This window comes from Phragmites australis, chromosome 7, assembly GCF_958298935.1.
Source record: "Phragmites australis chromosome 7, lpPhrAust1.1, whole genome shotgun sequence".
Taxonomy (NCBI): Eukaryota; Viridiplantae; Streptophyta; class Magnoliopsida; order Poales; family Poaceae; genus Phragmites; species Phragmites australis.
The window spans coordinates 17,007,492-17,034,741 of NC_084927.1; the positions used below are offsets into that span (position 1 = coordinate 17,007,492).

General features: G+C 42.8%; 1 protein-coding gene across 1 annotated transcript; it reads right to left on the reverse strand.

The window, feature by feature from the left end:
- Positions 1-867: 867 nt before the first annotated feature.
- On the reverse strand, positions 868-23,141 carry LOC133924045 (phospholipid-transporting ATPase 2-like). The gene is made up of 25 exons (XM_062369417.1): positions 22,916-23,141; positions 22,063-22,245; positions 21,278-21,491; positions 19,506-19,622; positions 18,234-18,326; positions 17,985-18,159; positions 17,702-17,868; positions 17,429-17,533; positions 16,166-16,263; positions 15,930-16,072; positions 15,248-15,344; positions 15,056-15,165; positions 14,812-14,976; positions 13,927-14,081; positions 13,731-13,811; positions 13,515-13,635; positions 12,628-12,731; positions 11,713-11,844; positions 6,909-7,062; positions 5,395-5,512; positions 5,092-5,265; positions 4,925-4,976; positions 1,635-1,762; positions 1,401-1,551; positions 868-1,301 (listed from the first exon to the last, which is right to left on the reverse strand). Exons 2-25 carry the CDS (start codon positions 22,182-22,184, stop codon positions 1,053-1,055), a joined length of 3,225 nt encoding a protein of 1,074 aa, XP_062225401.1. The 5' UTR covers positions 22,185-22,245; positions 22,916-23,141; the 3' UTR covers positions 868-1,052.
- Positions 23,142-27,250: the final 4,109 nt, after the last annotated feature.

Consider the following 27,250-nt stretch of genomic DNA (forward strand, 5'->3'; position numbering starts at 1 on the left):
GCCATGAGTTATTTGGCTTTTGCAGCTTCATCATTCATTGATTGCAACTGTTCAAGCTTCTGGATGAGATCTTTGTTTATGAAGGGTAGACTTATCGTTTTATAGGGTAATTTGCTCCTCATTTGTGAAAAGAGATCAGATATATCATTAAACTATGCAACCAACTATGAACATATAATCAAAGGTCCATCAACTTTGAATATTTTATCAAAAGTTCATCAACTTTGAGACATAGTCAATTTTTCCACCCAAATTCGGAAGAGAACTCATGTTCCGACAACAAATTACTCTCCTAATATAATTCCTCCCGTATGATGCCGTACCATTGGACTCGGTGAAAGAGTAGCATTGAACTCCATAACTTTGAAGTTAACTTCTCAAACTCTGAATTCTTTGAGGGGTATTCGAACTCAATTCCAAAAAAGTTCTAAGTTGATTTTTCAAGCTTTGAATTTGAACCCAGTTAGTGATAAGCTTTCAACTCAAATCCATAAGCTTTGGACCTAGTTAGTGAGAAGTTTCAATGAAATTTATAAAAAAAAATTCAGAACAATCAACTGAAATTCCTTCAAAATTGAAGCCTTAATCCACTGAATCCATCCTCCAGTTCCTACCTGCTTGAGCAATCACAGTCCACGTGTCCTCGGTGTTATTTTCCCTTCCGTCCAATCTAGGTTTTCACGAAGGGGTTGGTGGGAGACAGGAGGGGAGGGGGCGGAGAGTGAGGGGAGGGACAGCTCAGAATAAGGCAGGCTCCAAATACACAAATGGCTCAAAAAACAACCAAGCTTTCATGCAACTTCATACCAAATTCGCCCAAAAACAAAAACGAACCATTGAGGGTTAGGCCCATCCAAACAGGCCATGAAATCTCACGGGCAGGAGACTTGCCGGACAGGACTTATTTCAGAACGCTATCATGAAACATTTGGTCAGTAAGCCTACTACTCTTAGGGGTTAAGTTCATTGTTTAACTGCCTCCAAAACTTCTATACTTTGAAAGAAAGCTTAGTCGATCAGTTGTAGCTGCCGCCTGCCAATACACTCATGGATCATCTCGCAGCCTCTGCAGAATCTGAAAGCAAAGGCTGATAATTTAAACCCCTGTTTCTACACAAACCAGTCAGTAAATTAGTGAGATTGGATCTTGCCGACTCAAGTGCCGGCTCCAGATCTCTGGACGTTTGTACACATCCGTTGGTCTGCTCGATCTGCTGAAGTAAGTTGATGGCACTTGGTCGATACAAGTTTCTTAAGTATCTGAAAGCCAGCACCGGACCCATTCCTACCGCAACGATCAGCTGGGAGAAGATGTTTTCACCATGTAGTGGAGAAAAGATCAGGCTTGGTTGTCATTACGAATTACGATAGATAGTGTAGTACAAAAATAGTACACTTACAGCCATGGTGATCCAGTATGAAGGTTGACTGCACAGGCGAAACATGATTGTATACATCTGAAGGGTTGGTACTGCACTGAGTATTAAGTTGATCATATAGAAGGCCACAAAGTTTCCCCATATGAGAATGATTTGTGGGTAAGTGAATGAGCTGAAGGCACGGAAGATGATGTCAGTGATACATTATAGATCACTCCAATGCGTCTGTAGTAACTAGTGATCATGAGAACTCACTTTGTGTCCAGCGTCACGACAAAAGCCTGCAACCAAATGCATCCTGATAGTGCAACCATTGAGAGTTCATCTATCTCACTTTTCTCATCAGCATATGCACATATTGTGATTAAGAAAATAACAAGCGCCTGAAATTTCAAGACATTAGAATCTCATTACAGAAAATAAATTTCAAATGCATTTAGAGGCTTATGCAATGGAAGTAAGGTACTGTACATTGTTAGGAGTATAGAATCCTTTATGTATTCATTAGTTGAGTCCTTTTCCTATACACACTCATGTACTCTATATATTGCCCATGGGGCTATTCAATAGAATCAAGTGCTATTCATAACATGGTACCAGAGCCAAGTTTAGGGTTAGGGTTTTCTCTCACTGTGTGTTGCACTTGCACACATCACCATCATCGTTGAGTATCGGCTCTTCATCTTGAGCCGCTACTCGTCGCTGGTTTGCCTTCATTCTGGATGTCCCTGTGGTTATCTTCGTTGTCTATCCTGTCGACTCCTCCGTCGGTTCTCTCTGCCGACTTGTCATCATCAACAGGAGTGGGCACGGACCCATCTGGATTGGCCAGATCAAAGCTACTGCGTTGACCGGATCTGTGCCGTTAGCTCTTCTTCGTTGAGGATCTTCATCGTTGGAGGATCTTCATCACCGCGTCGACTGGATCCGTGCCCGCTGGATCATCTTCGTTGCTTTGGTCGCACCATCGAGATCTGCGCAGGCGGATCCTCTCTTCTCTTCGGCGGATCTTCATCGCCATCGAAAGATTCACCGCCGCCGCTGGATCTTCATCATCGGCTGCTTGTCACATGCAGGAACTCGTCGGAGGCCGCCGCCGCCCACGCCTACGCCTCTTCTACGTTGGGGGCTGCCGCCGTGCCCATCTTTGGATCTTTACACGCGTCGCCGTCCTCTGCCCGCTGGTCTGTGTCACGCGCCGTCTGATCTCTGTTATCTTTGGTAAAAGAGCGTAGCGGTTCGGTCGAAAAAAAATGTCCTCTTTTGGTCATGTTTTCCTTCCTCGTTGCTCGATGCTTTTCAATGGTACTAACTATCCAAATTGGGTTCTTCACATAAACATTCACATGTGTGGGCTGCAGCTTTGGGATTTTCTTATTGGAGAGCTACCTTGTCTAGCATGTCCTCGTGTTCTCTCCACACATGCAATCTCTGATCAGGCTACTGAGGAAGCAAATTGATGATTGATTCTTGATCATGAAGACACCATGGCATCCTTTGAGGCTCAGTTTGCCGCTAACAAAACACAACGGGATAAGGATGCTTGTGCATGCTCTATTCTTGTCGCCAGTATGCGGGAGCACTTTGCCGGTGATGTCATTGATTTGGGCACTGCTCAACAAATGTGGGATTTTCTTCATCAACGCTATGAGCCTATTGGACAGCCCACTTTTTTTGCTGTTATACGCCAGGAGCAGGCCTTGCAGCAGGGTGATTCTACAGTTGATTTCTTTGACCAGATGTCTGTTGTGTGGCATCAACTTGACACTCTTGGACCACAGCTATCTCCTAGCATGTGTCGGTTTTGTCATGGTCAAAAGACTCATATGGAGATTCGTCGCACCTATGACATCCGCGGTCCGAGTTTGAGCCTCTTCGTGCTCAGCTGCTCATGATCCTTTTGTCTCTGATTGATGCTCTTGATGTTGTTCGTGCTGAGAAGGCTTCTCTTTGTGCTACTGGACTTCTACAACTACCTTCAGTTCTAGCAGCTTGTTCATCTGCGTCTCATTCTACCACCCCTCCACCAATGGTGCCTTCTTCTGGGAGTGGCAGGGGCGGTGCTGGTCTTCATTGCACCTACTATGACAAGGATAGCCATTTGGAGGTCTATTGTTTTCGGAAGAAGGATCTTCGTACAGGGCGTTCTCTTAAGGGCGTTGGTGGCTCATCAGGCGCTGAAGGTTCTCAGTAGGGTCTTACTGGTTCTGACACATAGGAGATTGTTACGTTGTTTCGTTGCCTTGGTGTCTCTACACCTACTGGCGCCGCTGGTTCTGTCACTATGGCTTCTACACCATCAGCCTTTGCTAGTTCTGTGGCTCAAACTTTTGCCTTGATGGGTAATGCTGGTTTGGCTACTCTACCACCTTCCACTTCTACTTCAGGATTGTTGCAAGAGGATTCTGGTTGCTATTGGCCCTCGCCGCCATAATTCACAGTGTCTCTGAGAGTTTGATTGGCTTCATTCTTCTTCCGCTGCTCTTGGTAGTCTTGTTGCCTCCACCTTCATTGCTAGTATCTCTATTTTTCCTTTAGAGTCTTTACTTCCGTTGTGTCCACATCCAAGTTTCTCTGAGTTCGTCTTTGCCGTGCGAGTCCACATATTCGTCAGTCAGCTAATTTTTTGTCGTCGTTATTGATGAAACTGTCATCTAGGTCTTGTTGTAGCTTTAGTGTCAACTTCGTTTGTCGTCTCTACTCGTCATCGCTTTGTTTGCGATTCTTGATCTAGGGCACTCTTTTGTCGTTTTGGTTTTTTCTAGATCTAAAGGCGATTTTGTTCGTCATCTTGCTACTCGTCGTCACGTTGTTGTGATTTTTGACTAAGGACAGTTTTGTTCTCATCGCCACGACTCTACTTATGTGCTTCTTTTTGCACTTCTTTGACTTGATTCGACATGTTACCAAGGCTCCACTCTACGACGGCTTTGAAGAGACAGATTTTGGATGTATCAATTTTATATTGTGTACGTTTAGCACTTAGTGACCACTCTTTTAAATGTAACGTTGTTGCATACGCCTTGCACTTGAGGGAGGGGAGGGGGGTGTTAGGAGTATTGAATCCTTTACGTATTCATTAGTAGAGTCCTTTTCCTATACGCATTCATGTACTCTATATATTGCCCATGGGGCTACTCAATACAATTAAGTGCTATTCGTAACATACATAACTTACCCATTGCACCCATTTACAGACAAAAAGAACAATCATAAAAGATGATAAAAGCATAAATGCATGCATTCACATACATTTTCCTCATAAAGCAATATTCAGATTGAATCTTAGTTTGTATGTTCATGTTTATTCGGGAACAAAGGTTATAAACTCAGGCACTAATCGGTAAGCAAGTGGTGTGCGTTGCCCATAAAATATTGTACTATTCGGCTGCTAGAAAAGGAGATATTTGAACAGAATGACTCCAGGATGACTATCACTATCCCAATAATAAATGCACAGCACTTTAAATCTTTGATAGACTCTTCATGATGTGCAATGTCAGATGCAACATAGAAGACGAAATGGAAGAAAAATATTATCTTACATGGTACAATGAGCGCCCAAACCATCCAGAAAAAGTACTTGGATTTAAAAGCCTGGCAAGATAAATACTCATTTTAGTAATACAGTAATGCTGATGCAATCAGCTCTAGGACGCATGTATAAGTTAACCAAAATATCAAAAGCAAGGAATGCAACATTCTATTTTACCTCCCAGCTTGAGAATACAGTAAAATCTGGGGATATTGCAGAACAGTTGTTTCCGAGATATCCTTGTCAAAAATTATAGTCATTACAGGTAGACTTGTGTAGAAAACATTATAGGCCATCAGGCTAATCGAGTTGAACAAGCTAGTTCCAGAGAGCCCCGACAAAAACGAAAACCTAACAGAGGACCCAGGTGAGCAGTTGTAGCAGAAAGCCCATATGAAAAGGCAACGCAGTAGCAGTAGCTTATCAGTATAATCAGAAATACAGCCAATGGGAAGAGCACTAGAAGGAAGGGAGACTCACAGAATCTGTATAAAGCAAATCAGAAGTGACTTATAGAAGGAGTACTGTGAAAGAAATGCTGTTCGATTATATGAATATCGACCATGAACAAGTATCAACCTCTTTAGAAACTTGAACTCTGCAAAAAAAAAAAAAAGGGAGAGAGAGAGAAATAATATCAATAATTAGATTTTTTTAAAAAGATGAATTTGGAGGTGAAGTGCAGAAGGACAATGAGATGACAGGAAAACTGAAAAAGACCATGAATAAAGAAAACATTATTTATCGATTAAAGAAACTACATTAGATGGCAAATGAACTAATTTTGGATGGATAAAGAAAAGAAAATGTTTGTGTTATGCGCAATATTACTGTAGCACCCAGGTACTATCCACATCCCCTGTGGTTCACGGTTGTGTTAGATTGGATTGATTTGGTTATTTAAGGTCCGTATCTCTAGTAAGTTATTTCTTTAAGTAAAAAATTGTTTCTTAGAGGTCAAGCGTCTCAAGCTATCTTTTACTTTAATCAAGCAAAGATGATTTAAGAGAATCCTCTTAAGTCCTTCCCGTGCTGATGAGCTATCTCCTTTGGCTTTCGCCAGCTGTTTTAAATCTATTCTTCCCCAATCGGTGATATCCTTCACCTAGCGCTGTTCTACTTCAAGTGGTCACCATCTAACCTCTCCGAAGGATGTTTACCCTGCTGGGCGGAAAAGGATCGGATTCCAATCAGATAGTGCACTTTCCACATTAGTATCTATATTTTAAAATGAATTTGAATACAAATACGAATACAGATTCGAATATCCTTGAATACTAATACAACTCAGATTGTTCAAATCCAAATATCTATTCACTTCGGTTGAATATGAATATCCTACAGCTTTAATGACAAACTCCGGAACAATGATTTTATATAACACGAGCATGATGGCAATTCAACATAGGGAACCACATATTTTAGCTGTTCACGGATCTCATAAGCCATGGCTAATAACAAATTGAAATTTGACAACATATATAACTATGTGTCAAGTGATCATTGGCCATTAATGTGAACTAACATTTCTTCCTACTTACATTATATAATTAAGTGACCACTCACAAGTAGTACTTCAGACCCACAAAAGCAACCAAATCAAAAGACAGCCAACAGAATGAGCACTAGTAGTCTTCCATGTGACACAATGTTGCGACGACAGTAGAACCTTTAACATATGGGAAGTGAAACATGTACCGAAGGAATTAGGTGAGAGATCAAGAGAAAATAATAGAATGGGCCGACTAATTAGATTCCAGAAAGGTATTCATCCACATCCTTATTTGTCAAGAATTTGCATACCACATTCATATCCATATCCAGGATTTTTTTTTTGGATATATCCGTATTTGTATCCGTTTGTCAGTCGGATGCGGATTTTCCTTACCACATTTACATTTTGCCAGATAATAATATCAATAATGCGGATTACTGTGTAGATTAAACAATGACTAAAATTAGGAATTCATGCAACAATAACAAAAAAAACTTACTCCCGATGCTGTAATCAGCAGCTCCTGCAGCTTGCAGTCCTTCCCTACCACTAATCCCTACTCCGATGTTAGCCTCTTGAATCATTCTAACATCATTACCACCATCACCAATTGCTAGAGTTAGGTAACCAACAGACTTTAGGAGCCCAACAAGCTGCACAAATGCCAACAATGTATTTTAATCGACCAACGGCTACATAGCAATACCACATGCCATGTTTTAAGTAGAATCATAATTGTTACATCAAAACAAACAAAAAAAAAAAATCAATGCAATCTCCATCATAAGACTATCTGCAATTATGCATTCTTATTTATTCATCTTACTACTTCTGAACAGAAGATATTAAGCTCCATACTACTGAACCTAGTGACATCCCCGATATTATTTTCTCAGTCAAGAGGCCATCCAATATCTTAGTATGAAAGCATGATGCATGCTGATGGCCATTCAATTTTTCTTAACGATCAACACACATGTTGTTAGTGTAATCCTGTGTGCATGTCTCAATTTGGTTTGAGTCGGTCAGAGCCTGTAGGAGCTATTCTTCAGGGCTTTAATCAAAGTAGTTAGGAAGTTAGATCATGCCTGAGTTTTAGGTGCCACTAAGGCCATGTTTACCAGGCCACTACGGCCTTATCTAGTTGTAAGCACCGGCTATAAATAAAGGGGTGAAAACAAGAGAAGGTGCTGAATCGCAGCTAAAACCACCTGAGTTCAGAATTATGTTTTTAGAGCACTTCCAACAATTGGTGATCAGAGCATGCGTTGAGGGTCCTGGGCAATGTCTGCTCCCATCCCTGGTGCGTCCCGCAGCCCGCGTCGTCAGAACCGACGTTGTTCCCCTTCGCCACCGCCAAGACAACCGCGACACCGTGACCATGGTGGGCATGAGGTTGTTGTCGAGCGAGTGGTTAAGGAAGTCGACGGCGGCAAGTACCCGACGCTCACGCGGATGAACTACACCGAGTGGAGCCTCCTCATGAAAGTGATGCTGCAAGCTCGTGGTCTTTGGGACATGATCGAGTACGGTGCCGCCAACGTCCAGGAAGATCGCATGGCGCTGGAAGTCATCCTCCATGCCGTGCCCCCAGAGATGATGTCCGGCCTCGTAGTCAAGCGGACCACGCAGGAGGCGTGGGAGGCGATCCGAGCCATGCGCGTCGGGAGTGACCGCGTGCGGAAGGGCAAGGCGCAGCAGCTGAGGAAGGAATTTAAGTCCATCTCATTCCGCGACAGAGAAAACGTCGACGATTTTGCGTTGCGCCTCACCAATCTCGTCACATTCGAAGAATCGATCGACGAATCAAATGTAGTCGAGAAGTTCTTACGTGTTGTGCCGTGCAAGTTCTCGCAGATCGCATTGTCGATTAAGACCCTGCTCGACATCTCCGAGTTGTCGCTGGAGGAAGTCACTGGGCTCCTGAAGGCGGCGGAGGACCGCTCGAGCCGCCGGAGCCGCCACGAGTACCCAGCAAGCTCTACCTCACCGAAGAGCAGTGGTTGGAGCGGATGAAGGAGCGCCAGCCGGGCGAGGGCTCCACCAAGTCGGGCCGTGGCGACGGCAGAAGTCGTTGGCGGTCGCGAGCGCCGCAGAACATGAGCAGCGGCGGCGGCAAAGAAGGGCCATGCGATGACAAATGCCGCAATTGCGAGCGCCGTGGCCATTGGGCCAAGGACTGCCGCCAGCCAAGAAGGAACGGGTCAATTTGGTCCAGGCGGAGGAGGCTGACAAAGAACCAGCACTCCTCATGGCTCAAGTCGACGCCATCTCTGCACCACTCGAGCTCGCACCACTCCACATCGACGAGCCGCGGGCGCAGGTGTTCCTCGACACCAACGACGATGGCGACCGCCTAAAAGGATGGTACCTCGACACCGGTACCACCAATCATACGATGGCCGCAGCGACGTCTTCACCAAGCTCGACCGCGCAGTGGTTGGCACTGTCAAGTTCGGCGACGACTCCCTCTCGACATCCGTGGGTGCGGTACCGTTATTTTCGTCGGCAAGAATGGCGAGCACAAGGCACTCAACGACGTCTACTACATTCCGCGGCTGAGGAACTCCATCCTCCGCGGCTGAGGAACTCCATCCTCAGCGTCAGGCAGATCGACGAGAGCGGATCGCAGGTGCTGATTGAGGACGACGTGCTGCGGATCTAGGACCGGCAGCGCCGCCTCCTCTCCAAGGTCAAGCGCGGCCACAATCACCTCTACGTCCTTCGTCTCCAGGTCGCTCGCCCGATTTGCCTCGCCGCATGCCACGACAACAACGCCTAGCGGTGGCACGATCGCTTCAGGCACGTCAACTTTGACTCATTGGAGAATATGGGCCGCTATGGATTGATGCGTGGGCTGCTGCCACTGGAACACGTAGAGCAGCTCTGCAACACCTGCGTTGTCACCAAGCACCAGCACGCGGCGTTCCCGAAGCAAGCCAAGTACCGCGCGCAGGAGCCGCTCGAACTCGTCCACGGCGACCTCTGCGGTCCCATCACACCTCCGACACCAAGCGGGCAGCGTTTCTTCCTGTTGCTGGTTGATGATGCTACCCGGTACATGTGGGTGGTGCTTCTCGCGGCCAAGAGTGGTGCGCCTGACGCGATCAAGAGGATCCAGGCGACGACGGAGGTCCAGGGCGGGCAGCGGTTGCGCGTCTTCTGCACAGACAACGGCGGCGAGTTCACGTCTCTGGAGTTTGCCGCCTACTACGCTGACCAACGAGTGCAGCGTCACTTCTCCGCGCCCTACGCCCCGCTGCAGAATGATGTGGTCAAGTGGTGGAACCAGACCGTGGTGTACATGGCGCGCGCTGCTGAAGCAGAGGGGCATGCCGGCAGAATTTTCAGAATTTTGGGGGGAGGCGGTGACTACGGCGGTATTCCTCAACTGTTCCCCTACCAAAAGCCTCGTTGGCAAAACTCCCTGAGGCGTGGGACGGACGCAAGCCAACGGTCCAGTTTCTTTGTACCTTCGGCTGCTTGGCATACGTGAAGGAGTAGGGCCACCTCCGCAAGCTCGACAACCGCAGCACCCCCGTCGTCTTCATCGGCTACAAGGAAGGGGTGAAGGCGTACCGCTTTCTGGACCCGGTGACGCGGTGCGTGCGCATCGCCCGCGACGTCATTTTCGACGAGGATCAAGGCTGGCATTGGGCGGCGGAGAACAATGATGGCACGCATCTTGTCAACGACTTCATCATCAAGTACACCTTCGCCCAAGTTGCGGGCAGCGAGTCCTGCGCCAAGTTACGGGGGAGACAAGACCATCCAGCCAGCGCAAGGAGCTCGGACTCCTTCACCACCCGCTTCAACGTCGCCTACTACTGCCGCTACTCCAAGCACTCCGGCGACATCAACGCCCGTTCCGGCCCCGCCTGTGCCGAATTTCGTCTCACCGCCAACAAACGACGCCGACAGGCTCGACACAACGCACGACGACGAGCCAGTACGTTACCACACCGTGGACAATCTGGTCAGGGTTGGAGCTGTGCCGTCGGGGTTCACGATGCGGGAGCTAGACGAGGCTGAACTGCATTTGGCAAGCGCAGGCGAGCCATGCTCGTTTGCCGAGGCTCAACGTGACGAGGCGTGGCGCGCGGCCATCCGTGAGGAGATCGGCGCCGTGGAACGGAACAAGACACGGGAGCTCGTCAATCTGCCGCACGGCCATCGCCCGATCGGCCTCAAATGGGTCTTCAAGCTGAAGAAGAACGAGGCCGATGCAGTATTCAAGCACAAGGCACGACTTGTGGCGAGGGGCTTCATCCAGCAGGCCGGCATTGATTTTGACGAAGTGTTTGCTCCCGTCGCCCGCATGGAGTCCATTCGGTTGCTGCTCGCCCTTGCCGCCCAGGAGGGGTGGCTCATCCACCATATGGATGTGAAATCTGCCTTCCTCAACAGAGAATTGAGGGAGGAGGTGTACGTGAGGCAGCCGCCGGGGTTCATCATCGCCGGAAAAGAGGGGAAGGTCCTGCAGCTGCGGAAGACGCTCTATGGCCTACGCTAGGCGCCGCGGGCTTGGAACGCGAAGCTCAACCACACAAGGATCACGGCTTCAAGCAGAGCGAACATGAGCATGCTATCTACCGGCACGGCCGCGGCGGCACGACTCTGCTCGTCGGGGTCTACATGGACGACCTGATCATTACCGGGTCAACCATGGTGGTGGTGGAGGAGTTCAAAGGCGAGATGAAGATCAAATTCCAGATGAGTGACCTTTGGTTGCTTTCATTTTATCTTGGAATCGAAGTGCAGCAGGACAGCGGCGGCATCAGTCTTGGCCAGGCGCACTACGCCGCTCGGATCCTGCAGTGGGCGGCATGGAGGGCTGCAATCCCGTCTACACACCGATGGAGGAGAGGCTCAGGCTCAGCAGGGACAGCACGGCCATGGAGGTGGACGCCACGGAGTATCGGCGTATCGTCGGCAGCCTCCGCTACCTCGTCCACATGCGGCCAGACCTGACGTTCGCCGTCGGGTTCGTGAGTCGCTTCATGGAGCGGCCAACAAAGGAGCACTTGGTGGCCTGTAGAAGCTATTCTTCAAGGCTTTAGTCAAAGTAGTTAGGAAGTTAGATCATGCCTGAGTTTTAGGTGCCACTAAGGCCATGTTTACCAGGCCACTACGGCCTTATCTAGTTGTAAGCACCGGCTATAAATAAAGGGGTAAAAACATCAGAGAAGGTGCTGAATCGCAGCTAAAACCACCTGAGTTCAGAGTTCTGTTTTTAGAGCACTTCCAACACATGTCAAATGATTGATTAGGAAAGACAGTGACAGTAAGGGCAGAAGGCAAACCTGTGCTTTCTGCAAAGGTGTCATTCTGCAGCATATTGCTGTTCTTGACAGCATTGCCAGCCTAGTGAAAGATTCCTTGGAATGCTTTAGAATTATTTCAAGTGCCCAACCATCCAAAACAAATGCAAGGTCCTGGATAAACAGAATTGGCAGTATGTACTCCAAGTCAGCTTAACAAACAGCGAGTCCACCCAGAAAAAAAATACTTGATGTCACTTGAAGTTTAAGCCCCCCCCCCCCCTATAACTCATTTTTAAACAAACTCCCCTCTACAACAAGTGCACTATGGTTTGAAAGCCCCCCCTGCCGTTAGTCACGTCACTGTAACCTAACAGAATTAGATGGCATAACACCACTATATTCTATCTGGGGCGGAGTTCGGTGCCCTGCTGGCCTACTGGATCGATCCCACACCTTAAGCCTGCCCTGGTGCGATGAATAAACCATTTGATTTGCACACATTTTCAGACTTTGTTCATCATGCCAGGCTGCTCTTACGGCGCAAGCCAGACCCATTAGACCAAGGGGGCAGTGGAATTAGTCCCAGTCAACATATAATGGTGTCAAGTCATCAAATTTCATTACATGGAATGATTAGCGGCAGGGAGCATTCCAAACCATTACATACTTGTAGGGAGGATTTTGCTAAAAAATGAGTTGGACTGGGGGGTGGGGATCAAAACTCAGAGGAAGTTTTTGCAATTCTCCTTTGAATAAAGGAGGAGGGATTGAGGGAAAAATCCTCTAGAGCCTAAAAATAAGGAAGAGTCTGTTTGATGAAGGTAATATTTCAACATCTGATTGGCTGGAGCTAAAGTTGACTACCATTTACTTATAGACTAATAAAAAGATACTGAAAATACTTGGTATGTGTCAAGTCTGATAAATACAATATGGAATCCAAGATAGATATACCTTTGTTTCGCGTGTAGTCTTCATAGTTACCAATGCTCTCTCTAGGCTTCTTAATACCTCCTCTTCAGAATTTCCATTGATAGACAACAATTGGCCATTGGGCTCTGAAGGAGGTGTGAGATATGAAGTGATGATCTTGCTAACAGGTTGATAAATACCAGATGAAAAATTCATATTGTCAACATAGTGAAGTAGTAACTACATTGTAAACCAAAATAGTTCATGAGAAAGAAAATGGTTTCATGACTAAAACTGTTAAATGCCTTTGTACTCATATGGCAAATAGGTCATGTGTGGCCCTACACCAAAATTTAGAGAAACAAATTGAAAAGACTGGTCATATGGCTGCTAGACAAGTTATCAGGGTCCTTCAGTACAGTCATGTAATAACATCCAGCAACTACTACTCTCCATATATTTTATGCTTAATTTGACTAGGCTAGAATGCAAAGTTGCCATTTTGGAACATCATTCTGTTCTGACTAATACAACTAGTAAACTTTGAAGTACAAATAAGATGGTATTTTTTTACTATTTCCGATATACATAGGTTAAAAGCAAACTGCAATAATCATCTTCTAGTTGTAACTCAAAGCCCAGCATTTGGGCACCTATGCCGAAGAGAATGAATGAAGACCATCTTATACTGGAGATAAAGTTTTTATTCAACCACGGATTCGATGTTAACAGATAGTCGATTGAAGGTAAAGTTCTTATTCATGCAATGCAACAACAAAATGACTGAAGAGATGCTGGTCATCGTTCATCCTGCGATAGGACAATAAATTGCATGTGGTGGAAAACATTTGCAAGGGACAACTCGTATTGATGCACATGGTGACTGGGCAAATTTAATATATAGCAAATTTCTTGTAAAAGTACTGTACCAGAGGTTATGAGGTTACAAAGAAGTCCAATCTGGATAGCTGTATTTTGCTTATCACCAGTTATCATCCACACATTAATTCCAGCATTCCGCAATAATTTAATGGTTTCAGGAACACCATCCTGCCACAAGAATATAAGGGAGGCAAGGTGGCAAATGTACAATTGTGACAGATATTCTCCTGATTGTAAGAGAGCAATTAATGAACAAGGTATACCTGGAGACGGTCCTCTATGGCAGTAACACCAAGAATATGAAGGTCTCGCTCTAAGCTGTGACAGACTTCAGCAATTTTACACTGTATATGATGAAGCATAGCAGTTAAAGAGTTGGTGAGACAAATGAGTGAACTAATAAGGTAAAAAAAAAAACTAGTTAAACCAGAATAATTGCTAAGGCCTGGAACACAGTACCTCCCTATTGTCCAATGAGCAACTAGCTTCTTGGAATTTTTTGGACCAATCCTTATATTCATCTTCTTTCAACTCACGCCATCCCAAACATAATGTCCGCAATCCCAACTGTGAATACATTTCTACTGCCTCAAGATAGCTCCTTATTTGCTGTCCTGTGATACATGTGCTAGATAAATTAGAATCCAAAGGACACAGTATTCTCTTGTAAAAAAGAAAAACAGTTAGCCATTTGATCATTTGGTGCAACATCTTAAATATCATGATTCTTGATTGTGCTAAATGGAGCCACAACACAACTAGTGCTAAGAAGAATATAAACCAAAAGTACCTGGCAAATTTAAATAAAATGGGGAAAATGGTACCTGTTCACAGTAATATTGTTTCTATTGGCACCAATCAAGTTAGGAATTGAATTATGTAGGTTCATGGGTCACATAGGACTGCCTCCTCTCGCGCATGCATGTGTGGGGGGTGGGGGTTGGGAGTGGTGGGTGCACACGTTATGTTAAGGGTCTACCACTCCACAAAAAAGATGCCTAGAGCAAAGGAGCATATGATATCATGGCCCATCTGAAGAGTTTTTATTGAGGTCAGTACCATAACACACAAACAATTCTCCTTAAATTGTTCTAGTCACTTTGATGTAACAAAAGACAGGTTTGGAATAAGTATCTATAATTGTTCCTCTTCATGATTAATAGAATATATCCAAATTTCAAGTATAATATGTAACTGACCTGTGAGTGGATCCAAATTTTAAGCATAATAGGCTAAATTCAATATCGGGGTATGATAGAGTAATGCACTTTTCATTGCTATACCATGTACCTGGATAAGAACAAGTGATAGAGTAATGCACCTTTTATTGTATAGCACATGTACCTGGATAAGAACAAGGAAGAATTGCTTCATCGGCGCCTTTAGATAAAAGAAGGATCTTCCCAGTCTGGCCTTCTTTTACCACAACAGACATTCTTTTGCGATCAGAAGTGAATTCTAAAATGTCCAATAACTTGTAATAAAACTTAGATCCTTTGAAACAAATCTCTGTAGAAATAACAGAGAAAATCAAGCGGATTATTACAAGCATTATCATCTCATCACAATCTAACAAACATTTACTAACCAGCAGTACTGCTGTCTTTACTTATAAGCATCATATTCAGGTTTGATGCTGCATTGACCAAAGCTTCCTCATCTTGTGATTGTGCTTTGTATGAGACAGTACCATCGTTGCTGAAAGAATCGAAGCTATATAAGGAACAACTAAATAGCATAAATTTGCATATTACAGTATTGAAAGAAACCGTCCGCTTGCCTTTTGATAGGAACCACTGTATTGCAAAGAGCCATGACCATAAGAAATTTGATGACATCAGGATCATTACTTGAGACGGCGTTCAGAAGTCTGACATCTAAGTAGAGGGAATTGTCAGAGACCAAATAACAGGTATGCTTCTGTTTGGCAACACATTTAGCGCAACAAACTATTGACCAGTAACAATAAATTGACATGAATAGGACTTCCAGGAGAGTTACAATACCACAAAATGTTGGAAGCATACTAGCAGTCTAGCGGCGGCGGCACCTTCGGAAAATCAGATACCATGAAGTTCTGAAAGTAAATCTAGTGGTTCCAAAACGACAAAATAAAATACAGTTCATCCCTTCGCCTTCATCTGTATATAAAATTTCTTAACTACATTTTGTTTATATGAAGCTATGCAAAGTATGTATTTCTTCTACTATTTTCCATCCCTCCCAAGAAATAGGAGTCCATGAACATTGTCAGGCACAACTAGTTAACTACAGAAAGTGATATTCAAAGCTGCAAGAAATTATGTGTTTCTTCTACGAGAGTTGCCACTTCCCAGCAGCCATGATGTCACATTTGTTCAAACAAATAACATGATTCATACTAAGCACTACTAGAATAGAGAAAACAGGATAAACAATGTCCCCTACTAGTATGGAATTAACATCAGGAATGAGTGGATGACCTTTTACAGCATCTCCGTTGTCATTTCCATACATAGTATCACTTATGCAGCATCTTCTGAAGATCATTCTATTCTCTGTTAGTGTCCCAGTTTTGTCACTCAAAATATATTCAACCTGTCCAAGGTCCTCGCTAATTGCTGTGCTGAAGTATACACTTATCTAAGCTCTAAGAAATGAAGAATGTAGATGTGGTAAACATTTAAATTTATATAAATGGATAAATCACACCACATACTTAGCCGAATGAGCAGGTGTACGTGTTTCATGATCAAACATTTGCTCATCCCAGTCAATAAACTTTGCATATACAGCTTTTGCTAAATCAAGAGTAACCTACAACCAAAGGATAAATAATATTTAAAGATAATACAGATTACGGGAGTATAGAAAATTATTAACTGTATCTGGGATTCTTGAAGTGACTGATAACTCATTTACGCTCGCATTACGTGGATCTGCTAGTTAGACATTCCAACACACATCCATACCAGGCAATGGCAGGGGTGAAGACATTACACTGGTAAGCTAAGCTCAGTCAAAGCTCTTTAACCTTCGTACAGAAAACAGTAATCCAATAGTCAAATAAAGTTAACCTCCTAAAACTTCTCCATGGATTTGTTCCCAAACTCAAAAAGGGTTAAGCAAATCTAGCTAGTTTAGTAAAGTATCGAAGTTATTTTTAACACTCAAGCAGATTACATCCAAAAGTAATATTGCATGAAATTTTCTGCTTTCTACAGTCAAAGCATTTTTGGCAGTTACATACCACTTAAGCTCTCAATGAACAAAACATGAAATAAATATTTTTTTATTGGAACATAGAATATATATTGATGCAGAGAAGAAAGCAGTGTAAAAATTGATGATACATAATTAAAGAGGTATTCTCCCGGAACAGATTAGTGAAGTATGCAATTGAATTTGGTCACAATGGTGGTGGTGGCAGACTTGCAGTTCTGTTAGAGGAAATAATATATGTGCAGCTGGTAAAAAAATCTCAAATAGTGTATAATACTGTCATGTAGTCTCAATCCTTTGTTGATCTGTCAAGGCTGTGAGGGAAGGTTTTGCATGTCTGGCTTCAAAAGCAACATAAAACACACATAGGTGGACTGGACTGAACTTTTTGGCAGGTCCAGAAGACTGCAGTCTTGCAGAATAGCACTGATCGTTGGTTTCTACCCCAGTCCTTCAACAGGGCCCTAAACTTGGGCCAGGACAGCTATCCGAGCCAGGTCGGATGTTAGCCACAGGCCCTCAACTCTAAAGGTTCAATCAAGTATGACAAACTGGAACTTCTACAGAAATACATGCCAGGCAGTGTTAGTCTATGTAAACGATATACATGAAGGATCACTAAGGCAAAACTTTGTTAATCTCCTTTAAGAAATTAACATCGACAACCAGCACAGCATAATCCATTGTATACTTGTAAGATAAAGTGCTTCAAAACAAGCAACACAGGAAGAGGAAACAACAATGCAATCTACAAGCATACCTTTATGGAGATAGGAATCATTATTGAACACAACAGCTCGAAGCGTAACGGTATAACCAAGAAATCATACCATGGTCCCTTTGCAGGATACATAAGATACCATTGCTGCATAAAGGAAGGAAATTATCTGATCAAATAAAACAAATCACATAGATGTCCATTCAATTCCATACAAATATAATCATCTGCATAACAAAATATATTAGAAAGTGCCCATATGAAATTACAGTGAATTTTCTGCCCCTGGACAATGCTTATCATAAAGAATACCACCTTAAGACCTCGAGTGTCCTTCCAGATATTGCCAACAAAACCGAGCACAAGAACAACAACAATTTGGAACATGAATATCGCAACAGTGAGCTTGTCTATCATTGCATCAGCAGCAGTGAGCTTGGGCTCTGCAGTTCCCCTGCTCATTCCTGATTTGGTTTCATTGCCTGCCATGAATGATTTGGAAGATTAATCATATCTCATAGAACATCGTCACATTAACTACTTGCACAACAAGTGCCTCAAGCAGAACAAGTATAGTATCATCAAATTCTATATTTACCTGTGTAAACTGCAATTCCACATGCCCACTCAGTGTATCTTAAGTAACATGATTGAAGAAGTGTATTGTTGATTGTTAAAGGACATTTCTCATTATCAATTATAGGAGGGAACAAGCGCATGTTAGCATCAAATCTTCGTATGTCATTATCTGGGTTGGGGCACTCGACTACACCCTGCTCAGTTCAAAGAGAGGTAATCAGATAAGACATAGGAAATCTCCAAGAAGCAGAAGGGCACAAAGGCTCACCTTGACTTTCCCCAATTGCTCCGGTGACAGGTTAGCAGAAATTGAAGGAATAACTCTTGTTTTCAAGTCAATTTCACCATCCAAAGCAGCAGTCTGAAGTAAATGTGGAAATAATAACATTTAAGCATTAGCTATACTATCAAAGTATCATGCCTTTAGAGAAATACCAAGACATACCAGTTCAGTTTAATACCACCAGAATTTCCTAACGGTTAGGTTTTTACTACTCCATTAGCTTATCATGGTACCACTCTGTTTGCTTACCATGCATTTTTTTTTAAGAAAAACTGTGGGGGAGTTCCCCGCAGCAAATATACATTATAAGTCATAAATAGTGAGTGTACAAAGATCTGAAAAGACCAAAACTACTAAGATAGCAAAGGTCATGATATGAACAAAATTACTAGGATCAAACTACCATGCATGTTCTTAGCCCTTTTTCTTCTTTCTCAGATTTTTTTTTCCAAAAGAACAAAATATCAGACCAATGGCAACAATCATGGTAAGCCACCACAAGCCACCACAAGGGTGCATCAAGCAAAGAAGCGCAATCTTGGAAGAACAAGAAGAAGCAAACAACAGTTCTGGTGAGAAGAGGTAGTAGCAGCAAGAAAATCAAGGAGCAGCAAGCTCACAAGTACTCAAAAGATTCCCAAAGTAGTATAATTGGCCAACTAATAAGAAAACTTGCAAGCGTTTGCAGTACAAAGCTTGGGCATTAGTGGTAGCAATATTGTTTGGGTTGGTGGGGGGTGGGGAGAACAGGGACAGCAACAATGTTGAAGGCATAAGAAAAATGTGTTAAAGCTCAAGGGCTGACACGACACAGGGGAGAAGAAACTTTTTTTTAGGGAAATACAGTAGGGGAGAAGAAACTGAGCTTGGGACAGCAAAGCAGAGAAGTTTTGAGGGAGGGAGGGAATGAAGCAAAGGAGAAGGGAATTTTGTTTCATTACATAATAGGTATCTTTCATTTTCTAAGTTGAGGGAATGGAAATATCAGGTTCATATTCTACATAGTAATATAATGAAATACTTAGGCCACTTATGCAGTGGGATTAGCGCGCATGGTCATCAGTTAAGGAAAATCAATTTTCCACCGGATTCTGATGAAGTCTAAGGCTTGGTTTGTTTAACATGAAGTTCTTATGTAGTCAAAGCATTGGCTAAGGTCATAAATTCCTGTAATATGTACCAGTGGATTACAGCATAAATTCCTGTAATGTGTAAAACAAATAAACATGGACTGCAGCCAATGTTAATTTCATTTACCTCAACATAGCAGATGCCTTGAGCATCTGAAGTTCCAATAAGAACAAGATCACATGGTATTTCATCATTCTCATGGAGCCACACTAAATCTCCAACATGTATCTCTTGTGCTTTCATCTGGAAAACAAAAGCACATGGACAGTCAAATGACAGATATTCCAAAAATAAATCCAAGCAATCATAAATGCATCATTAAAAATATAATTTGTTTCAATTTAGAAATGAAAAAAAAAAATCTCGAACACGCAGAAGAGCTGCGCGCCTTTGTATTATAGATAGAAGAAAAGAGTCGGTCCCTTTACAATGCCCCTAAAAGCAGTAGCAAGCGAACACGGAAAAAAACAAAACCAAACCAAAACTGAAAACAAGTCACAGCTACACACACGCCAACTGGCCAAGAGCGAACTCCAGCGTCTAGTCATGCCATAGAGCAGTTAGTCCCCTTGACCCCGCCGAGATCCATAGTCGAGCCTCCACGGATATTTCTTGTAGAACGACCTCCACTCTTGGGGCAGCACCATTGAATACGCAATCATTGTGATGCTTCCATAACCACCAAGCTGCAAGGATGATCAAGGTGTTGAGTCCTTTCTGCATGTCCTTGCCTGCCCTTCGTTGTGCTTGGCGCCACCAATCAGCAAATTTATCATCGGCATTGGATGGTGCGAGCTGCTGTAATCCAACCCGGCTGAGAAGTCTATACCACAATTCTCGAGCGAAGACACAAGAACACAAGGTGTGCTGAACCGTCTCGTCCTCTTGGTCACAGAGGGGACGGCTCACCGGATGAGGCATACCACGGCGAGCCAAGCAACGATTGAGGGTCACGAACCAGATAAAGAACTTAAAGCAGCATGGCACCCAAGATTTACATAGCCTTCTCCATGGTTCAAAGCGCACACTACCAATGAAAAAGGAGAGAGAGGCCGACTGTGTGCTGAATTGGCATGAGGGATCCCACAGCCATGTGTGATGATCGGCCTCTCCAGGATGCAGCACAAAATGCTGTAGAATATCCCATAGCTGCAGGTACTGAAACAAAGCCGATGTAGATAAGCCTCCTTTTATATCACGTACCAACGTCAATGCCAAGAACTCCCATGCAGAACTCCTTACTTTCATCCACATTCATCAATACCAATGCTTCCATATACCAGTGCTAACACTGCTTGGTATTCAGAACATACCAATGGCTACACTAGTTCCAACACAGGCAAAAAAAGAAGCAAACACCCCTTTACCAGCCAATTAAGAAAATTCACTCTTTATATTTTTTAACCATATTACCTAAAACTCTGAAAGTAATGCAAGTTAGTCAGCATAAGTTTAAGGTAACATATGATGCATAAGGGCTGTGCATTAAAACTGATCTCTAAAATAGATAGCACATAACAGATATATCAAACAAGAACAGGCATGATATTTCTAATGCAAGCATTATTGAACAGTGTCATGCCGGGTTTATGTCTCATCTGCGGCAAGCTGAGATGGCCAAACAAGCAGAATAATAGGATGCATCTAAGGATTTACAGAAGTTCCTTTTCTTCTACTACTGAATGCACAATTATAATGCCTTTTAGGATAAACAAATTTGTGGTGCAGACTGCGGATCTGAACAAGATAACACACTATGCCTAGCAAACAGCTTTTGGCAATGGCATCACATAATTAACTAAAATATTCATGCAACTTATACTAGGCGCAACAGGACAATGTTTTCAATCATGTTGAAGGAGAGCAAACATTAATGGAGAAAAGAAAAGAAGAAAAACCTGTCTATGGATGCCATCTTTTACCACCCACACTTTCCTTTCATTTGCTTTCTTGTCTGAAAGATATCTATTGTAATCATCCCAAGCCTCTTTCGAAGCAGAAACTATGAAGATGATGATAAGTGGACCCCATGTAGTTGCAGGACTTACAGGAGTAATACGGGACCACAACTGAAGGCAGGCTATTAGCAGAAAATACTGATTCATGAAACGCCTGAAATATTTAGAGTGAACATAATCTTTCTGAATATTTTGTTGTCTAGCACACAGAAAACAAAGTAATCTAGTGCATAAAAACAAATTGTGATGGGATTAAAATTCATTAGACAAACAGAAACAGTGAGTTTCTACAGCTAGCTTCATCATGCAAGTAAGAGCACCATATTGGAGTTCTGGTCAACGACAAGTATTAGAGCTAGCCAATTACAAATAAGTCATTGTTTATGCTTACTAAGCATCTTCTCCAAGCAAAATGAAGCTGGTATTTTTCATTTGCAGAGAAACAAGAGGCCCGCAAGAATGGGCTGAAGCATTGTATTATCTACTAGCATTAAGCAACATGGCACTAAAATTTCAGCTTGCATCAAATGGTGGGAAAATGTTTTACGTTGGGAACATCCAAATAATAGAAATCTCTGGGGTATTCAAGCAAAAATGAAGCAACCCACAAAGCTGATCAGCTTGCAAATATCAGGGCGACAAAGTCACAGCTAAGCATGCTGCTTAAGAACTGAAAAGGCTAAGATGGAGACAGAACTGCTCATTTTTCAACAACAGATACAAACCTGAATTGCTCCCATAAGTTCTTCGGGAGAAAATTCCATAAAGTATATTTGGTATTGGATATTCGATTGTCACAATAGGAATTCTGGCAGGAATCATCGTTGATATAGACAAAACGTTTCATTGTTGACTAGGACATCACTTCCGTGCCATTCTCGCGGTGTGATCACTATGATTGAAAAACGCTGTTAAACATGTGAACATCAGTGGACATGATAACGATGGTCCCAAAAAAATGGACATGATATCAACAAAAACAAGTACAAGATTAGAAGAACAATGAACATATAAGAACATTTCTTTTCAAGAATACATTTTGGTACATCTTGTATAATCTTTGAAGACTCCCTGAGACAGAAGGGAAAAACGAAATGGTGTACATGTGTTGAACATGTGGTTATTCAGTTACTCCCGCGTCGCTCCACCACTATTACTAAACGAGGCAACACGCTACTGCTAAGCAAACAAAATATACAACTATCCATCGATACTCCTAGCCAAAAGAAAAGAAACACGCTACATTGTGCACGGATTGAGATTTTCCAACCAATGACTGAAAAAAAAAAGAAGAAAAAAGATTTTCCGACCAAACCGCACATCAGACAATCGGGGAAGCGAAGGAACAGAAACCGCTACGGATTACGCAATGCCCCCAAAAATCTTAAGGAATGGGATCCCAAGTATCCCAGGCTACCAGCCATCAATAATGCATCCGCACAGCCACACATTGGATCCGAACCAGAACCAAGGATGGATGAATGGATTCGATTAGAACTCCACCGTGCAGAAAACGAATCCGTCATTAATTGATGGAGGAGAGAAAGAGGCATCTGGATTCGGTGTAGGGCTCCTTACCTAGAAGCGGAACCAGTCCCAAAATCCAGACGAATCTTAACTCCGCGATGACTAGGAGGAAGGAGTCCCTGTAGGGTGGGTGGCGTTCTCCGGCGGGAGAAGACTCGATGCGGCGCGGGCGCCGGCGCCGGCGGAGAGAAGAGAACGATGGAGTGAGTGTGCGACTCGCTGAGATGCTTCCAGGCCAGACCCGTTCAAACACGGGGCTGGGCTGGACAAAAATGATGCTCTGGCGTTCCGAATATCCGATCTCGGCTCACCCAATTTGGCCGAAAAAAAATAGTTTTTTTCTTTACTTCTTAGATTTTTTAATTAAATTTTTGTTAGTCTATTCTCTCTGAACTTATTTTCACGTTAAAGTTCTTGAGTGGCTAAATGGTCTATTTTTATAGTACTAGTTATATGCATGTGTGTTTGCAACGGTAACTAAATACTTTTTACGATATAGCATGTGTCGCTGTCAACTTAGGACGTATTTGGATGGGTGGCTCGGCTCGTGCATGCACCCGCTCATGCAGTACGCTCGTGAAGACATTCGTTTGGATGCTGGATGGCCTGCACCCGCTCATGCAGCTGCATCCGTCCAACCAGGCTCGGGGAAACGCCGAAATCGGTCATTTCCGGCGGGCCTGGCTGGGAATACTGTGCATACGATTTTTTTATTTAAATTTTAATTTTATTTAGAGAACCAAAAATTCTAAATATTTTTTGAGTAAATTAGAGGTCACTAACAACCTATTTTAATTAGTTTGATCTAAAAATCCTAAGTCAATATTTAATTAAAATTCTCTAAAAATCATAAAAAAAATTCACTAATATTCTTATCCAGTGATGTACTAATTTATAAAAATATTTTCAACATAGGTTATTTGGTAAAAAAAAAGTGAGTTTCTTTGTAATACAATATATACTCATGCAGACAACCAAACACAATCTCTTCTCAACTAGACTGAACACATGCAGCCAACTAAACAGACCCTACTGCATCTCTACAGCCTGTCTCAACTCAGCCTGTATGACTCATACAGTCAGGCTGAGGGCATGCAGGCAACCAAACACACCCTTAATTAGCCTGGTGATAAAACCATAACAACTCAAATCGACCATACCGCGAATGTGGGTGACAATGTGAGGGATATTTCGCAAAAAAGGTATTCCGAGCAGAGGTGTTCATGAAAGCACGTTTGTGCCACAGGGGACAAAGCATGCGCTTTAGATTGTGAGCTAAGGGTAGGATAGGATGTTTGCACCATTGTACCAAGGAGCTATTTCCCTTCGGCTTCAGATACATCGACAAATGGTCTAGAATGTATGCAAATTGTTCATTAGTTGTAAGCTTATAACTCATTAGTATCGTATCTTATGGCACTGAAAGAAACTGAGCAAAACAACAAATGTTTTCTTTTCACTTATCCTTTTGTTGAATAAGATTTACATCGCGTCTAGATCCCGAGTAAAAAAAAACAAGAGTGGAGATTCTATTCTACTCGATATTAAGTATTGTTTCAAATATTATGATATATTCTAGTATTCCCTTCTGTTACTAATAAAGCTACATAGCTTCTCATGCCTTAGTCCTATTCTCAGTTTTCATCGCACACCAGAATATATACCAAGCGAGTTCTTTGAAGTCGATGACGTCTTTACTCTTTCCTTACCCCCAACATTCGATTTCCAAGTGAACAAATGAGCAGGTACTACATAAACAACAATAATAAAAAAAAAGGTGACCGAGCGGTAGCTCAGGTGGTAAGTCATCTGGAGTGCGGTGAGCCCCACCGTGCTCAAGCGCAGCTCAACACGTACATGCTCACTTGGGCTTGCCCCCAAATAATGGTTTCATTGGCTCCTCACGTGATGCCACAAGAGGATTATGATGTGCCCGTTACTTGCGGAGCCTCGGCTCTACCTTTCTTTTTAGGGACGCGGTCTTCTATGTTGTGTGCAGTTGTAAATCTGACTATGTGCGTGGAGTGTGAGTGGGTGTGATGTGTGTACGCGTATGAACAGATGCCTAGTGAGCAGGCGTAAAAAACTATCAAAAAAGGAAAAAAAACATATGTGTAATCCTTGCTTCTAACAAAATTTGTGATACTTCTCAATCCAAACCAGTTCAGTCATGAGCTTGCAGTTCTACCCCAAGATGTATTGAAACTCCAACTAGTCGAATTTTCGGCCGTCAAATGATGCACGAGTGGTCTTGATCTCCCTCGCCGCCTCAACCCCAAACTAGCCCACTTAATCCCTATCCCACCTAGCTCCGCAGCCACCACTACAACACCCTCTACACCAACACTCATCCCTCCCATGCTCCTCCCCAATGTCTTGCAGTTACAGCTCAACCTCCCTCCACCATCGTTGCCACCTTTTCTTCCCCAGTCGACCTCATCCCCTTCTACAGCCCAGGAGTCCAACATCTAAATCCTATACCCCAGTACCAAGCCCTACCGTAATCCCAACCCTAAACCTCACCGAAGAGGACAAGTAGCTTGCCGGAGAATCAGACCGCACGAATCTTCACGTGTCTGACAGTATGAGCAATCGTTGCTCTAGTAAAAAAATCTCTAGTAATTATAATATCCTAGAAAGTAATATCATTTCAAGACAAAACTAATGTCTGAATTGCATCTAAACGTTGAATTCAAACCATCTTGATTTTGAAGAATACATATTCCATCGATAAAGTAGACAGTAATACACACACCCTCATGATTTCTATGTGAATACATAATCTCAGAGGCTTCTATTATTGGGCATCTCCTAACAATATTCATGATTTTGTAACTCTTTTTGCTTCAAAGTTTGTAGCAAGAAATTTTTATGAACCCTTATTTCAGATAGAAAACAACACTCTACTTTTGAGAAAATTAAAAAAAGTCTGCAATGAAAAAAAGATAAAGATACCATCATTGATATATCATAAGAGATGGCAGCCTCAATTCCAACAACCTTCGGTACTGCAGCTACTGCTTTCATACAGCTGGCATTTAGCTTTGTTGTAAGCTGCTCAAGTGCTGACCTACCATATCCTATCACTATCACTGAAACCAAACCAAGAGAGATATAGATAGATGAAGAATCAGGAAATAGCTAGGCAATTAACATACACATATATGAATCAGTCTAGCAGCATCACCACAACCTATATAATCAAATCTTTTTTTTCTCAATGGAGGGAATCCCTTATCCATGGCATAATCAGTGTATGAGAGCCAACAATTATCAATCAAGGACAGGTATGGCATAGGCTGCTCGTTGTGCAGCTGTATGAGATCCAACAACTATCTGTAAGCGAAGAAAAATTAGATCCTGTTATGCAGCTGTAAATTCCTCTCAGATTCAACCACAAGCTCATCGTCTCATTGGAATTAAGAATAAAGAAAGAGTTCCCTGTGCATTACCTACCACCACTAAACCATATCATTTTGTTTGCACAATTTAAAGAGCAAATAATCTAGATAACCCAACATAATGATCCAAATGAAAACAACAGCCAACAAAGTTTACTCCAGTTAAGAATGAATTGACTTGCGCCTTCATAGTAAAGAAAATTACTCTGGTTTGGATCAGTCTGCATCAAAAGATTGTGCCCAACCTTAATCTTTTGGTGCAAATAAAATAGAGCACGCTACTAAGCATGACCATTAAAATTTTGATGCAGCTATATGTCGGTGGCAATAGAAAACCCAAAACTCTAGCAGCATGCATGGAAATGTCTAACATTTCCACCGCAACAAAGAGTAAAAAAAAATGAAAATCAACTTGCAGATTATTATCTCGATGGAGAATATGGATGGAACTGTTATGACTGATAAGAGAAGTCACAGTAATCTTAGTCTAGTGTCTAGTAGTAATACTAGCTGAAGCTGACAGCAAGCAAAGTGGCAATATCAAATTGACAGCAATCAGTAGGCAGATAACAGAAACATATGTCCAATAAAGGACATGCACAAAAAAAAGAAGAGAAAACACACTTTATTCAACTCTAAGGAACTTTGAGCTCACCTGAAGAATTTGCTGGACTGCACTGTATATTCAGAGCTTGAGACATCCAATCAACCTATAGATAAAGCAAATTCTAAATCTTTAACATAATCATGCAATCTGAAAGTGGTATGTAGAAATGAAGCTGGTTACCAGCACCACGAGGGCCAATGGTTATTCCAGATCATTTTAGAGCTGAAACTAAAAGGGCTATCAATTACCAGCATGTGAGGTTTACTTTTGAAAGGATATGTCATATGAGGTTTACCAATTACCATTGAAACGTACTGATACCTATGTGGATGTGCAATTTTAGAGAATATGATAGCAATTCAAGCCGATCTCAGTAAA

Excerpts from the sequence above, each read along its gene's own strand:
- LOC133924045 (XM_062369417.1), bottom strand. The coding sequence starts at position 22,184 with ATGAAACGTTTTGTCTATATCAACGATGATTCCTGCCAGAATTCCTAT. Across the intron at positions 21,492-22,062 it reads AACTTATGGGAGCAATTCAG|GCGTTTCATGAATCAGTATT; the intron begins GTTTGTATCTGT and ends TAAATATTTCAG. Across the intron at positions 1,763-4,924 it reads TTGGGCGCTCATTGTACCAT|GCGCTTGTTATTTTCTTAAT; the intron begins GTAAGATAATAT and ends TTGAAATTTCAG.